The 15945-nt window shown below is 38.1% G+C and overlaps 1 protein-coding gene across 1 annotated transcript; it reads right to left on the bottom strand.

Moving 5' to 3' along the window:
• Window positions 1-5502: 5502 nt before the first annotated feature.
• LOC143851326 (enhancer of rudimentary protein) lies at window positions 5503-15692 on the bottom strand. Its single transcript, XM_077360714.1, has 4 exons — window positions 15400-15692; window positions 11984-12077; window positions 5943-6063; window positions 5503-5827 (listed from the first exon to the last, which is right to left on the bottom strand). The coding sequence occupies exons 1-4, from the start codon at window positions 15628-15630 to the stop codon at window positions 5734-5736; spliced, it is 540 nt and encodes a 179-aa protein (XP_077216829.1). The 5' UTR covers window positions 15631-15692; the 3' UTR covers window positions 5503-5733.
• Window positions 15693-15945: the final 253 nt, after the last annotated feature.

Here is a 15945-nt window from a genome sequence, read left to right as displayed (position 1 = left end):
AATCCAAATCAAAATCTTCCCGGCATCTAAATGGGCCCTAATAGGATTTAATTTTTTCAAGGAGAATTGAAGATTTATTACATAATCTTTATGTCTGTCATCAAAGCTTCTGATTTCTGCAATGTCATTGATGAAATAAGCCCATCGAGAAAACTGCACTTAAAACGCCTTTGGGAGAAGCTTCCGCTTGACACTAGCATTCCTCTTTGATCTTTTCCGGATAAGTGAAATAAAGCTTACTGTGATACCAAACAAAACAAACATAAGCCAGTGCTATTAAAGCCTACATCTAAAATATGTGCATTCAAAAAAATAAGAGAGAGTAAAATGTAAGCTAAGTTTAGGTGATGAAATATTTTAAGAACAAAAATAGGTCCTCCTGTAAAAGAAATAGACAGAATAACTAGTCACAAAAAAAGACAAGTTTATGCAACGACGACGTTATTAAATGTTTTATTATTTCTCACATCCGTTTTGGCTCTGAACGACTACGTTATTGAATATTTTATTATTTCTCACGTCTCTTTTGGCTGAGAACGCCGTCAGTATATCAAGTACGCTATCGAATTTTATGAGTTCAAACATGTGTTTCAAATGTATCGAGTACGCCGTCGGAATATCGAGCACGCTGTCGGATGTTCTGGGTTCAAACATGTGTTCCAAACGTATCGAGTAAGCCGCCGGAACATCGAGAACGACGCCGGAATATCAAGTACACTGTCAGATTTTTTAGGTTCAAATATGTGATTCAAACATATCGAGTATGCCGCCGGATTCAGGAATCTTAAGTACTTAAAAATACTTTCACTTGTCAAGGATCTAACAGTCTCTGCTTATTGTAGACGACAACGATTAAAACAAACCCAACGTTTATTTAGGTTCAAACAAATGTTCAAACGAACGAAAACGATGACAGCTAAGATCAAATGCATTAAATCTAACTCTAAGATAATGATTGACATTACTGTCATCATGTCAGAAGGGTATTGGGATCTTTTCCCTCCCATTTTTTGAAGAATCACCTTTGCTAAAAAGATTTTGGGTGTGTACGGCAACACTTGTCATCTACCCCTATAGAATCGGGAAGAAATGGATCTATGATAATAGAAGTAAGTGACTCCTATTCGTGCCTCAAATTCTCATCCTTTTTTTGAAAAAAAAAGGCTTGAATGTCATCCTTTATACATGTTAACATATAGTTTGGAGAAATGGGCTTAGCGGGTCTAGTTTGCAGATTGCAGAACTACCTTTTTTGGATTTTATTGTTTTGCATTCGAGCACTTACAACATGGGCAGAAGCCATTTAAATTATGGTTGCAAACACGCCCTTTACTTATTGAAAATTGTTTCCAGTAAGTTAATTCATAAATGCTACTACAAAATCCTCTTAAAAACCACAATCAAAATCCTCTTACAAAAACGCACAATCAAAATTTTCCTACAAAAAAAAAAGAATTAATAATCCCTGTTTGAAGATATCCCCTAAAATTTGGGCATCCTAAAAACCAAAACAAACTTAGGATCCCTAATTAAAATCCATCAATTTAAAGGGAACAAATGGAAAACAAAAAGAAGCAAGAAAACTCATCTTTGGTTCGTTTACCGGAGGGAGAATAGCCCAGTTTGGAATCCATATATAGTTCTTACCAGTCACCTTCATTAGGACTGTCAATCGGGATGGGCAAGCTCGAAGCCCGCCCGTTCGGCCCGCTAAAAGCCCTCCCATAATTAAAATGAAAACAAGCCAAACCAAGCTTGGTCAAAAGTTGATGCCCGAACTCTAATTTGGGCTGAGCTTGATCAAGGGTCGTCCAGCCCGTTATAGGCCCGGGCCCGATAATATATTTACTATATATTTTTTCAAGATTTTTTATGCCCTTGAAAATCAGTAGATATTAATTAAATAGGTTACTTAAACATTATTATCCTATAGGCTATAGTTCGACATTAAATAGGTTTTTTTTTTCTTTCTTAATTTTGCCCCTCTTCAGCCCACTCCATATGAATGGTTTGGATCATCATATCCTATAGGCTATAGTTCGACCTCAGATTTATTAAATGAATAAGACAAAATCTGGTAAAAAATCAATCGGTGTGGTTTTTCTCACATGCCAAAGCCAAACAAGTTTAATGGCTTTCTATGAAATTGGCTTTTCTGTGTTTGTTTTAGTCTTTTCTCGGGCAGAAAATAAGAGGTGATGGGCAAGCCCGAACTCCGTTGTGGAGTTTGGGCTGAGTTTGGGCAAGCAAATTTCTAATTTAGTCAGGCCCGAACTCAGTCCGAAGCCCGTTGTATAGACATGGGCTGAGCTCGAGCACCTCAGGCCCGCCCAAGCTAGGCCCGATTGATAGTCCTATCCTTCATTAATGAATGAAAAATATTTATGTTCAAAGAGAAAACGATACTCAGAGCAGGACATAGAAGAGAAGCAAAAACAAAAGCATGTGACGAGACTTTGAGAGGAGAGGCGGTGGAAGGAGGCGGTTGAGAGCAGTTGAGTTTTCAGGAAGGAAATCCAGCGAATGCCAAACGGGCAGATAATAGGGTTTCGTTTGGAGTCTTTGGACGGACATGTAAGGGTTATTGGCATTGGAATTGACAAAAAAAGCCATCAAAAATTGGATACACAGGGAACTTTTTCTAAAATACAATAGGATGTAGAAAGAATTTAAGCAAAAGTTGGGAACGAAAGCGATAACTTTTGGATGTTCTCCAGGGGCAAAGTAAGTGACTGGGATGACAAATATACCCCTGCAAAATTGAGCAGGGTGGAGACAAATGTACGGTATGGCTAGTACCATAGGATGATCCAAACCGTTCATTAGATGGGCCACTGCCTACATAGGTTGTGCCCCAAAAATAATTTTCATAGGTTGATCCGAACCCTCCGATCTATAGAGGGTTATAGGTTGATCCAAACTGTCCATGTGATGGAACCATGGTTTTAAATTTCGGTCTGAAATTTCGGTTCGAAATTTTGATTAAATGCCATTATTTATTAAAAAAAAGTATTACAAAATTTCGGCCAAAATTTTGGAATTCGGAATTACGGCCGAAATTTTGGAATTCGGAATTTCAGTTTGGTTTGAAATTTCGAAAATTCGGTCCGGAAATTCGAACCAAATTACCAAATTTCGGTGGGATCCAAAACTACCAAAACCAAAATTTTAAACCATGGATGGAACACAACATCAATCGGTTGTGCCCGTAAAATCATTTCCATAGGTTGATCGTAGCCCTCCAATCGATATAGGCTTATCCTATTCCTAGCCCTCCAATCGATAGAGGTTTCCATAATCATTGTTCCTCTTCAGGTGCCCGAAATCCGTCAATATTTTGCAAGTGTCCATCATGAGTAATAAAAAGTAGTTCTTTCGTCATTGTCATATGACTTTACTTCTTGGTAGTTTTTGCCGTAATTGTTATAGACAGGCACCATGTGTCGGTACTTTTCATATGTAGATTATGTTTTTACCCTCAAATAATTTCTCATAGATGTTAAATATCAACAAAGGGGTTAATGGTAAATGAAAAAAGTTATTTATTGCCCAATATGAATGCACTGAGAATAGCATGAAGGGAAATAACGCAAGAATAACATGAAGGATTGGATGGCAACGGAAGTGGGTCTTGGTTATTTATGGGAGGTGGGTTCAGGGCTGCTGCTTGCCTTCGATCTTGTTTTGATCAGATGATGACAAGATCACCCGTGGTAAACTTTCTCAACTTCCATTTTGGAAGAGTTGGATAAATTATATGACTAAGAGCCGTATGAACACTTACTCATCGTCCCATCATTGATATTTGATCCAACAGATTTTGTCTTATTCATTTAATTTATCTGAGCTGGCTGCTCTATCATGTGACAGCCAGTCTGCAAAATGCCTTCTGCGATGGTCCCTAGCAGATCCTTTTTGTTTAAGTTTTTTTTTTTATATTATTATTTTGGTGGGCAATCATCTAAGTCGTTGATCCAATGTGCCTCATCTTTATCCAATGGGCCCCACCAAAGATGAGCCACAAGGATAATCGCACAGCAAGCATCTACTAAACCTCAACCTCATTATATACAGGACACATGAGCATGGGGCGCATGGGGGATAGAGACCAATGATTCGGTGACATCATCTACGGATCATAGGGTCAGGATCATCCCAGGGGGGATGATTTTAGAGGGACAGCCTATTTACATTAGGGTCCAAGAAATGAATGCTTTGGATCTTCATTGATCAACGGGGTGTTGCATACTCACTCTTTAGTCTTTACCGAGTGTTTCTTATCTGCCCATTTGCGTGCCACTGATCAGATGGCTAGCTGATAAACGAAACCAAATCAACGGCCCTGATCATTTTTTCTCCATAACTTCATGTCAAATGTATGATGAAGATGTCCAACTCCATAACTCGACGAAGCTTCGACTTAGTCAAGTATAGAGGATCTCATGGGGCCCAACTCCAGCACTAGTAAACCAAAATAAGACCTATCAAGTGGACTGTTAGGATTTATTCAAGGTGGGACCCATTTCCTTAGGGAAAGTGCCACATTGTAATAGAACGAGGAGCACTCTACTGCAGCATTCCTCAGTCTCTAATCTCTGTATCTAATGAATGGAAGATGACATTGTGTCCCTTTTTAGATTGGCATTCTTTTATTTCCCACTTCTATTAGGGCCCGTTTTAGGGCCCGTTTGGATGCAGAGAAGATCATCTCCCTAACCAAAAAATGAAAGGGAAAAAACACATGCAAAAATGGGTTTAAAAGCCTGTAAATACATCTAAAATTCCAACAGTAATTACATGACATCAAATTCGAAACTCTAAAATATCATCCCATAACTCATCAGTTCCTCATCATATTTAAGGAAAAAAAATTATACAAAAACGTTTTAAAATTTACCAAGTCCAAAACACAGAATGGTCTCAACCTTGGCTCCTCAGACCCCAGAGACTTAAAAAGAACCATTTTCTTTTAGTTCCAACGATGAACAAGGACCTTATTGGCATAATAGAAGTGGATTATGAGAAATACTAATTCAGATAATTCAATAATATTTTATTGTCTGCATCTGATACTAGAACCCAGTGTGTTAGATTCCACAAAGATCTAAAGATGAGTTTGAAAATACTTTATTTCCTTTGGTCTTAATGAAGTTTAACACACAGAAAATCTAAATAGAAAGGAAAAAGAGAAGTGGAAAGGTATGTAGTAAAATGGGAAGGAGAAAACAAACCCTGAGAAGATACAGACTCATCTACAACAAAGTTCTATTCAAAATGAATTGCAATCAGACAGGTGAATGGAGATGACTAAGCCCTGCCTGATGGAGGAATACTACTCCTTGGTGGCCCCAATTGTCCATTGATCAAGAATGACCATTATATTGAATAATAAATGAGAATAAACAAAATCCATTTTCCGAATGCGGCCCCACCAGATGAATGGGGTGCTTTTTGTTTTCCTACTTAGATTATGCCAAGCCAAAGATATGAAATGAAAACAGATTGTTGCAAAATAAATTAACCATACAATTACTTAAAGCAATCCAAATGCCACCCATCTCAAACAGGAAGGAGCAGATCCTTCAAATAGTGATGTTGGTATACACAGATTTATGTTACACAACTAGCCCATACAAAATACACCTCAAACCCTACTACTTTATCTTTTCTATGATTCTCTCATGCACTAATCCAAATACTTATGTAATGGGTGGTGGGTGCTGCTTACCACATTCAATGTGTTGCCAACTTCTTGAGGTGTTGAAATGTCCGCTGTTTTATCCACTGTCGGTCATATGGCAGGTAAGCCTGAATTGAGTGATCATAGCTGCAACCGCAACCAAGTACGTGTCATTAATATCTAAATGGGAAAAATAACCAACAGGAAAAAGGATGATCATGTGTAGCACTAATATAAATGAGTTATAAACAACAATACATACACCAAGGCACTCATGTCTGCAAGACCGTCGATGAAATTGTAGAGATCTGCAATGTCATAAGTGATATTTCGGATCGCAGGGTTAAGCTCTTTGAGTTTCCTTTCGTACAGTCCGCAGATACCTGAGCATACCAGATAGAAATCATCACTATTATAGGCAGTAATAGCAATTATGACACATTTTTTTGAGAAGTGATCGAGAGAGGTTTATTCAACCCATCAGCTTGGCAAATGGAGGATGGTGCCACAAAAAAAGGCAAGACAAGAAAAATCTTAATGGCTTCAAGATTCAGACAATCACAGAGTAATAACTCTACTTTTTCACGACGGGCTAATACTGTAGAAGTTGGCATTCTTCTCAAACTTCTCATGAATTTTTAATCCTATCTGACAGCAATCAACATATGTTCAATGGACACATAACTGCATGAAGCAAATATGTGTTTATAACCGTGATCAAAATTATTGAAAGAACTGATTCTCCTATTTATATGCCATTTGAGCCTTGGTAACAAATTGGAAACACTGAGATTCTTCAAAATGTTTCAAACGTTTCCAGACAAACAGCTTGAGTTGAGAGAAAGCAAGATTTTATAATTGAGTTTCATTCTGAGTAGTGATCATCATCGCGATAATCTTTTGGGGCTTCTTCTAGAGGGGATATACCTTATCAAACCTCACACATCCTTAGAAATGGCCTTACGGTTCTGTCGGAGAAGAGAAGTGTAAGCGTAATTAAACCGAGATGGGCACCACCCAATGCAGGGACTGTCAAATTTAATTTTGAAGGCAGTTCCATGGGAAATCCTGGACCGGCGGGGATTGGTGGGGGGGTGATATGTGATTCAGAGGGGCAGATCATTATGACCTTTTCTGGTCCGGTTGGAACTTGTGATGCGAATGAGGCGGAGGTTAGAGCATTACTATTTGGCCTTCGCTGGCTTCGTACTCACAATTTGGGATCCTCAATAGTGGAAGGGGACTCTTCAAATGTCATTGCCTGGGCATCTAACCGTCGTGGTGGCCCATGGCGTCTTGCTCCGGAGATTAATGAGATACGGGATCTAGTGCAACTCTTACAACCGACCCTACAACATAAAAGGCGTTCGGCAAACTCTTTGGTGGATCAATTAGCTAAAGAAGGGGTGGCCCTTCAAGATAATATTGTTGTATTTAACTCTTCTGTGGCGTTGACCACTTGATACTTTTTTTGTTTTTGGGACATCTTGTCCCTCTTCCTGTATTATATTTTCCATGGAATATATTATTACTGTTACCTTTCAAAAAAAAGTTTCATTCTGAGTCTCCTATAGAGCATATCCAGTTCCTTTTTTCATCTGGATCCAGCTGGTGACAAGTGAAGAGAAGCCAGGGACATACTAAAAGAAAATAACCAGCACAAAAGCAAGCTTATAAAGCCAGATTCAAATATTCAGGGTGGCATGCATATACTTTTAGCCTGCCAAACCAGCAGCCGGCTGAAAGAATCCACCAGCAGAGACTGCTGGAAAGCTTTATGCTCAACTCGAAAGAAGGGCAGAAGAACCATTTGAAGAGCTAGAAGACCGTCACATAGTCACAAAGAAAAGATAACACTAAACTGCTATAATCATGTGCTATTGTAATGGAGCAGCTGCCACTGAACCAGAAACTCAATGAACACTTAAATTAATCAAGTTAGTGCAATCTGCCTATAACCGATCTCACTTAACAAAACACCTACAGATTATTTTTCATGCCAAAGACAACTAAGGTGTATCCTCAATCCAGCCCCCCATGATATGATAAACCTATGAAGGGGCTTAACACATGTATCCTCAATCCAGCCCCTCGGGATATGATCTACCAATGAAGGGGTTTAACACAGACAACTCGGAAGCAATGGCACCAACCATGAAACGGGAAATTGGAAGGACGGTCCTGAAACCTAAGGCGAAGAAAGGAAGTCTAGCAATGAAGAAAGAATGGATGTCTCCTAGGTAAACATTAAATTGTACTAATATAAAACAGAAACAAAAAGAGACTAGCCATGAGATCATACACATGGTTTGCCTTAAATTTTTTGAAAATGCCCTTAGTGAGCCCTTTTTCAAGTGCCCTCAATGGGGTTTCATGTGAACCAAAAAAGATAGTCATGGCAGCTCACCAGAGGAGCACTTTTCATTCAGGATACCAAGGCAACCACAGTGCACACCCACAATCAGCCCCCATGGCCCAATCAACCAAAGATGCACATTGAAGGGGAGCGACTCCCGCTGGCGATGGGGAACCGAACTAGGCCATGGGGCCCATCTAAAAAAACACAAAGCAAAGAAGACCCAGGAAGAACCAAGGTAAGCAAGCATGGTGGGCGCCACGTGGCAATGCAATCCATTTTGAGAAAGTTAAAAATTTGGCAGCGCCCACAAAAGGTGTTGCATACGCAACACTATGCCCATAGGGCGGGGGCAATTGGCCAGTAAGATCAAGGACAATACCTAATTTAGGGAAAATCCTAAACTCCTAATGGGATTAAGACTTTAGGACAGTTTAGGGCTTACGCGGAAAACTAAAAGAACATTCAACAACTAACCTACGACTGAATTAACGCCTAATTAAACTATGGATTGCAGCAATAATGAGACCTAAATAGCATAAATAATTGTAAAGATCATAATTAAGCATGAACTAAACCTTATACAAATCAATCAAAGCGACAAAGATTCGCAAGATGAATTGATAATAGAAGGATTAGTCTGAAACTAGGCCTACACATGCAACCAATTAAAATAACTAAAGGATAATGTAAGACCTATCAATTAGATGTATCAACAGTATGAGAAATTAATAATAATCAATGAAGAAAAATAAAAAAAATGTCCAGCAGCAAGAATTGGGTCAAAACAGTCCAAATTTAGGTCGTAGGGGTATTTTACTAATTTCTGCAAAACTGAAAATCGAAGGAAACTACTGTCCAGATCTTAGGTAAGAGTTTAGGTAGGTAAAAGAAAGGTAATTCTAGGGTTTAGGTTCTGATTTGATAGTAGGTTTAGGCTAGGGATATTTAAAAAGGATTTCTGGGCTTGAAAAGGGTAAGAACTTGCAGTAGGGTTCAAAATGGTTTGAAAGTTGAAATTCTTGTGAATTTTAGGTGATGTTCACTAAAACGATTCCTCAAAATCTCAAAACAAGATCCTGAAGAACAAGGGAGATCTATGGATTTTTCTAGCTTTAGGGTTCAAGAAGAAAGAAAATAGAAAATCTGATTTACTAACCTTGTTTGTGCTGATTTGATTGAAGAAATAGAAGAGAATAGATGAGAGGAGATGGGAGATGATGGTTCCAAACCACAAGAAGAAGAGAGAAGAAGAAAGCCTAAAGTTTTTGCTTCAAGTAAAACGTCAATTTTATTCAATATTCAAAAACTCCCTTACACTGCTTTCATAAGATGTATTTATAAGATAAAAAACCTAGAAGATAACTTAAAACCTAATCAACTAATCTCAACCATTCATCTAATCCAAAGTAAACTAAATAAAGTTAAAACTTACCTAAAAGAGTAATCCCGTAATAGACCTATACCACTTCTAAAAACACTCATAACTTGCTCAAGTCAAATCCAAATCATGTGATCTTGGGCTCATTAGATAGGTAATTGGAAAATCTTTCTAATATTACAAAAAACACGCCAAACGGATGAGATTTGATGCCTCAAAAGTAGGCTACAAATAAAATAACGAAAATAGAAAATAAATAATAAAAAAAGGCACCCATGTCTATGGCCCATGCTAGAGTCTCCACCATCAGTCTCGTCCAGGTCTACGCTTATAAACCTTGAATCCACGCCCATTGTTGATGTCCCCATCATAGTATCAGATGTGTCCGAAGAGACGTGGCATTGTGGCAATGCAATTTATTAATGGCTACTATTTTATTAAAAGGAAAAATGACCGAGCTGGTCCACTAAAATGCAAACAAAAAAAAAAAAAAACCAAAAATTACGGAGGGAGAGCATCTAAGAATTCTAAACCCTAGCCACTCCTTGACGAGCCAATCTATCGGCCTCGCCATTGGCAATGTCGTACTTGTCCTTAACAACCGAACACCACAAAGTTGAAGTCTCCTCCCCAAATCTCCCTAGCCATAATGCATTATTAACAGCCCTAACTTTTCGAATGTCAATCCCTCCTTGCGACGTACATGCTCCCATCCTTCCACAAGGAATTTCCTGTTTTCCTCAGTATCATTTCATAAGAAGTTTGTTTGCAACTGATCCAGTTTATTAATTACCAAGCTAGGGCACCGAAACATACACATAGTATATTGCAAGGTTAGCAAGAACAGACCTATGACATTTGTGACCGCTCAAATGTACTAATGGGGATCCCGAAGGTAAAAAAAAGAAGCATGCATCAATCAAAATTCGAGGAAATTGCAAGAAAGACATCTAGACATCTAGTGTAGTTGTCAATGCTTGCATCTTTCCCCATAAGCATTGTTTTGCAAGCGGCAATCAGAGATGAAATATTTTAGATGGATCCTTTAAAATAATTAAGACTCAACACTCTCTAAGGGCATTGGAAGCATACTAAGTCTTCAGCTATTCGTCACACCAATACAAATTTGTGATGTTATTTGGTGGTTATTTTTGGGATGTTAGCAAGGGATATCCTAGTTTTACCCCATGTCAACGACAGACTAGAGCTAGACAAAGTTCAGTGGTAATCTAGAAGCCAATTACAAAAGTTACTTGTGGAATTGAGGGTGTCTAAGAAGTAAGAACAGTGTCTAGTACGACTGTACAAGGGAGTCTAGAATCACAAGATAGCCTTCAAGGACGAGTAGCTGGCCTGTCTCCTCTCATTCTACGAAGTTCTCTAGAATTTCACACTGCTTTGGTCAAGCCCTACCCACTCCTAGAAAAGACTGGCCACCTATATTGATGGCATCTGCCTAGTTTCAACAAGTATCGATAATTGTCAATAGATGAACTGTGTGTGTGTGGTTTGCAGGTCCTATTAGCATCTTAGTTGCAAACAACAGAAAGGTGGCATATTGACCACCTAGGACTAGGTGGTGAGTGGCACCCATCAAAGTGCAAAAAAAACACTCCTTATGTGAGGGAAATTGACTATGGGCAGGGGTTTATCAAACCCCTAACCATAGTTACCAGGAAAGTTAATTTGGGTCGACTTACCTGCTTCCTGAAAAATCATACCCGGAGTGGGTACAAAATCAGTTTCCTATAGGGGAAACCCGTTCCCTGAAAATAATATCTAAATGCATACTTTATATTCCAGGAACCTGATTCTTTTTCTTCTTTTTTTTGAATGATAAAAAAACGGATAGTTAAACCCGATTCTTAAATTTTGGAAACTTGTTTCTTAGATTTTGGAAAGCTGTTTCAACGATGGCTGTTTGGGACAATCCTAAAACAAGAGTGTCTTCGTCTCATTTTTCCACAAACTATATAAAAACTATGAATCATTTCTCTTTTTTAACATCGAACGGAAAATTGAAATCCAAGATTCCAAGGTGATAACACAAAAAAGGCATGTGTCCTCGAAATTGCTCTAGCTGATAGCATACAATTCGTCTTGGAGAAGCAGTACTTAATATTTGCATCTAAATAATGTCTAACAAGTTTATTTAACTGAGGACGGGTACAAGAGTAAATATTATAGAATGCAACGATAGTGACAGCTAAGGGGTTTTGCTTCATGAAATACTCAAAAGTAATCGTGCAAGCTATTTGGGTACTAAGGACTGTTATCTCTTTCTTAAGAAATAAATGTATGGATGCAGTTGTAGAGACCGTGTAATACCATATTACCATCCATATCTTGACTAAGTGAGAGGACGACTATAACAGCGTGTATATTAAAAGAATAAAATGATGGCAACAGTCAAGTTTTGCTTCATTATATAGCCATAAAAAGCAATCATATAGGCTATTTGAATACTTTGAAAAGCTATTTGAATACTTTGGAAACTTGTAAGAACTATAATCCCTTTCTTGATAAATATAAGTATGGATGCAGTTGGCATCATTGTTTGATATACCATCCATAGCTTGACTTATTGATTCATAATCCATAAATGTCCTAGTCGATCTGTTCTGGGAAGTCTGCATCAAAATAATGGTGTGCTTGTTAGCCTGCATACATGAGAAAAGATGATCGGTCAGTGCCTAAGCCGAACTACAAACTTTTGAAGGAATTTCAAATAAACCATTTCTAAATCAATAGATGCAAATCAATATCATTTCTAATTCAAAGCTATGCTAACCAAAACATTCGCAAGATATAATAGACTATGAGATGGCTCTTATAGAACATTCAAGTTTGGCTCTTATGGAAAATCAAGCTCACTAGCTTTTTCTAATATGCATCACCAATACAGTTTGCAGTCATAGTAGTTGCTAGTAAAAATATATTACTGGACTTGAAAGCACAGGCTTCACATTCTCTACCAAACAATGGTTCGATCTGTAATGTTTCCAAATGCAAGCTACTATCGATGTTGATTCAGGTTGTCCTATGGAAATAAATTTCTACCTTTTTACATAAAAAATTTACTGATGGATAAAAATTTCCGCATGTTTCACTGTGCCAGAAAAATGGTAAACATATGCAGTTCACTGAATTTCATGATAGATGTTTTCGTAAGAAATAATATCACAATTTCAAATATTTTCTAATTGAGAGCATAGGATCCGGGACTTAACGCTAGAGTAAGAGTAAGAGCATCAGAGTAGCATCGGAATGTTTGGGAGTGCAGGACATACTCAATTCACACATGCAAACCAACGATGACAGAGTAGGACTCAATAGAAATCCATGCGCACATGCAAACCAATGATGACATAGTAGGACTCAATAGAAACTCATGCGCACATGCAAACCAACGATGAGAGAGAAGGACGCCATAGAAATCCTGTTACTTTGATAATCCCAAAGTGTTCCAAAAAATGGCCAATCATGAAAGCTGTGATTGTGTTATTAAAGATCCACAAAAGCTGTCATACACTCTCGGGTTTGGATAGGTTGAGGCTTCATGAGCCATTGAGTGATTTGTCACTAAGTGAAGGTCAACATATCAAAATTCCAAAAGGCAATGTGAATCAATAAGCAGAGGAAGGATGATGACCAGCCGCCAACTAGTCCCATTGTGATAGGCCCAAGAGCTTAAGAAAGAAATGCATGACAAGCTTGAGTCATACAGCCAATAGAAAAAATGCTTCATCCACCATAGATTTGATCATTTTGGACTTTATAATGGGTGTGTGTCGAAGGTTGAAGGCTACTTGATGCAAGTAAACCACAAGGAATCCACCAAAAGTAGAAAATTTGCTAGAGAATTGAATAATCACAATCACACAGACCATCCAATAAATCTTCATAAAAAATGCCTCAGAGATGAAACGATCCAAACGTTATCAAAATAGGAAAAACCAAAATAGGGAAAACTAGTAATTATCCATTAACCTCCTGAAAGTACATCAAAACATAAAAAATATATACCCAAAATATCTTAAAATCATAGCTTAATCCTGGTCCAGTATATGATCAATTTCAGCCCTCGCATCAACCTAAATAAAGGTTAATTTCTACTTTAGAGAAGCCCAAAATAAAGATAGAATGTGTATTACATGTTCCTATCCTAGAAAACCAAAAGGACAGCTTCTAAAACTACATAACTTCTAAAGTTAGACCCTTTCTGGAGAAAAAACACGATTCACATTTTTAGGGCATACCAAAACCTACTAAAACTTAACCTAAAAAATAAGTATAAATCACTAAATCTCTTCATAAATCATAATAACCCGGGTCGTCAATTTTTGTGACAAATGGAGCCCAGTAGGGTCAACTGCTGATGTTAATAATGCTTTTGTTCCTCTCGAGCCTGCTTTTGGATCTCAATTGACCCTCTCCTCTCAAATCATCTTTGCTAAATTCTGGGCTTGTTCATGAACGTTGCTAGCTTCAGTGCCGCCACCCCCCCACCCCCCGGGGTTAGGGTAAACTCGACATTGATTTAGCATCTTTAAGTGCAACTTTTGCAAGTTCTTTTCAAAAACAGGGTCTTGATTGTAAGTTTGTTCTCACATGTTTTGCCTCTCGACGTCACGGTGCTAAACTTCGTACATTCAGTACAGGATTGAAAATCAATATGCTCAACTCCTGATTCTTTACTTTCTTCCATGATGTTTTGCAAACTAAGAAGACTAGGACCCACTTCTTCACAGGATTTTGGTTTAAAATCTTCATTGGTGAAACTGTGATTTTTTTTCTCTATCCTTCATATTACCCCCACGGTCTCCCTAGCAATATGTGATAAACATCCACCAAGACTATAAAGGCCACACTTCATCTTTCTAATTGGATCCAATAGAAAATGAGATCAAGCAACAAGTTGTAATAAGTACTTCATCCCCCTTCACGAACCATTGTATCTTGTACGATGGATGGTGCTTTTCTTCTTTCAATTGTAATTTATTTTCTTGAATTAATGTTTCCACTGGACCCCCATCAATGATAAAATTACATAGTTTGCCTCCTAAGGTATACCTTGTTTGAAAGATGTTAGTTTGTTGCCATGTCTCTTCATTGATGATCTTTGGATGTGAAAATAGTGCCTTTGGAACCGCATCTTTGGTTGGAAAATAATCTCGTCGTAGAGAAACTTCTACACATAATTTATCATGGAATTTGGGGATTCCTATCTTTATTCCTAAGTTTCGATTCCATTCTTGTGCTAGAACAAATCAAGCCTGACCTTAATTTCAATCTTGATCTCAAATTGACCTCGAATTTCACATGACAGAACCCCGCATTGATGATGTCGTGTGTCAGCATCATTCAATTCCTCATTAGCATTGTCTTCATTCTTCAATCTAGCCTTTGCAACACTCTTTATAGAAATTCCTCTAATCGATAAATTTTTCCATGTGGATCAGTAGCCTTCTTCGGTATCATTGCAGCTGCTCGAATGATTCCTCGAAATCAAACTTGCTCCTAAACCAATTCGATACAAGAATCCACCAAAAGTAGAAAACTTGCAGGAGATTTGAACAATCACACAAACAACTCAATATATCGTCCCAAACAACGCCCGAGAGAGATGAAATGACAATAGATTTGACCAAAATAATATCAAAACAGGGTAAAACCCAAAAACTAACTTCTAAAGTTACTGTTTTTGCTAAAAAACAATTTTCACATTTTTTTCAATAGAGAAACCAAAGCCTGCTAAAAATTTCCATAAACAAAGAGGTATTTTATGATGAATGTATCCCCAAATAAAAAAAAGCACGACCTAATTTCAGGCAGATTGAACAGTTTCAGCAGCTCTAGCAGTGTAAATTAAAGTTCTTCCATGAGATTCGAATAGCTTAAGATCACAGATAGATATTTTATGATGAATGTATCAGAAAATAAGCAGGGAAATTGCAAGAACATGGAGGGGGAAATGTTTACCATGTGGATTGCCCGAATGCAAACGGTTCTAGGTTTACGAAAGACGATGCCGAGAGAGCATGGAAATGGGAAAGCAGAGAGCAAAAAGAGAAGGGTTTTGATGGGAAAGTAAGTGGAGACGACCTGAGAGATATTCGAGACCTGGCAAAAAATTGAGCTTTCATACGTGCACTGCACGCGCTCGTGCATGGTCAGCGGGGTCCACATGAATGGATGATCTAAACCATTCATGTAGATAGGCCCGGCCGTGCCCCAATACTGACCATAGGAAATTCCTAACCCTTCGATTTGTGGACCTTTTCTACAAAAATGAGGGCTACAGATTGAAGGGTTGGGATATGGCCTGTTCAAAGCGGGGGACCAAAAACATGAATGGTTTAGAGCATTCATTCATGTGGGTCCCACTAACCTTTGGGACGGCAGTCGCACGCAGAGTATAAGAAAAAGGAGTGGTGTTAAATTTGAGATTTTTCAATTAGCTGAGGATTCAATCATAAGGAATTAAGGATCAACATTGTGCTAATCCTCACCGTTGATCTTGCAATG

The sequence above is a fragment of the Tasmannia lanceolata genome, unplaced genomic scaffold (genome assembly GCF_043159265.1).
Source record: "Tasmannia lanceolata isolate RefF3 unplaced genomic scaffold, GAP_Taslan_0.1 ptg000018l, whole genome shotgun sequence".
NCBI classification, from domain to species: domain Eukaryota; kingdom Viridiplantae; phylum Streptophyta; class Magnoliopsida; order Canellales; family Winteraceae; genus Tasmannia; species Tasmannia lanceolata.
The sequence above is the reverse complement of the archived record's forward strand: the minus strand, read 5'-3'. Positions and strand labels throughout refer to the sequence as shown.

Bases quoted from the DNA above. Each gene is read 5' to 3' on its own strand.
- LOC143851326 (XM_077360714.1), bottom strand. From the start codon at position 15,630: ATGAATGGTTTAGATCATCCATTCATGTGGACCCCGCTGACCATGCAC. The intron at 6,064-11,983 runs GTATATCAAACA...TGGTATGCTCAG, and splicing joins AATAAGTCAAGCTATGGATG to GTATCTGCGGACTGTACGAA. The intron at 5,828-5,942 runs GTATGTATTGTT...TTGCGGTTGCAG, and splicing joins GCAGACATGAGTGCCTTGGT to CTATGATCACTCAATTCAGG.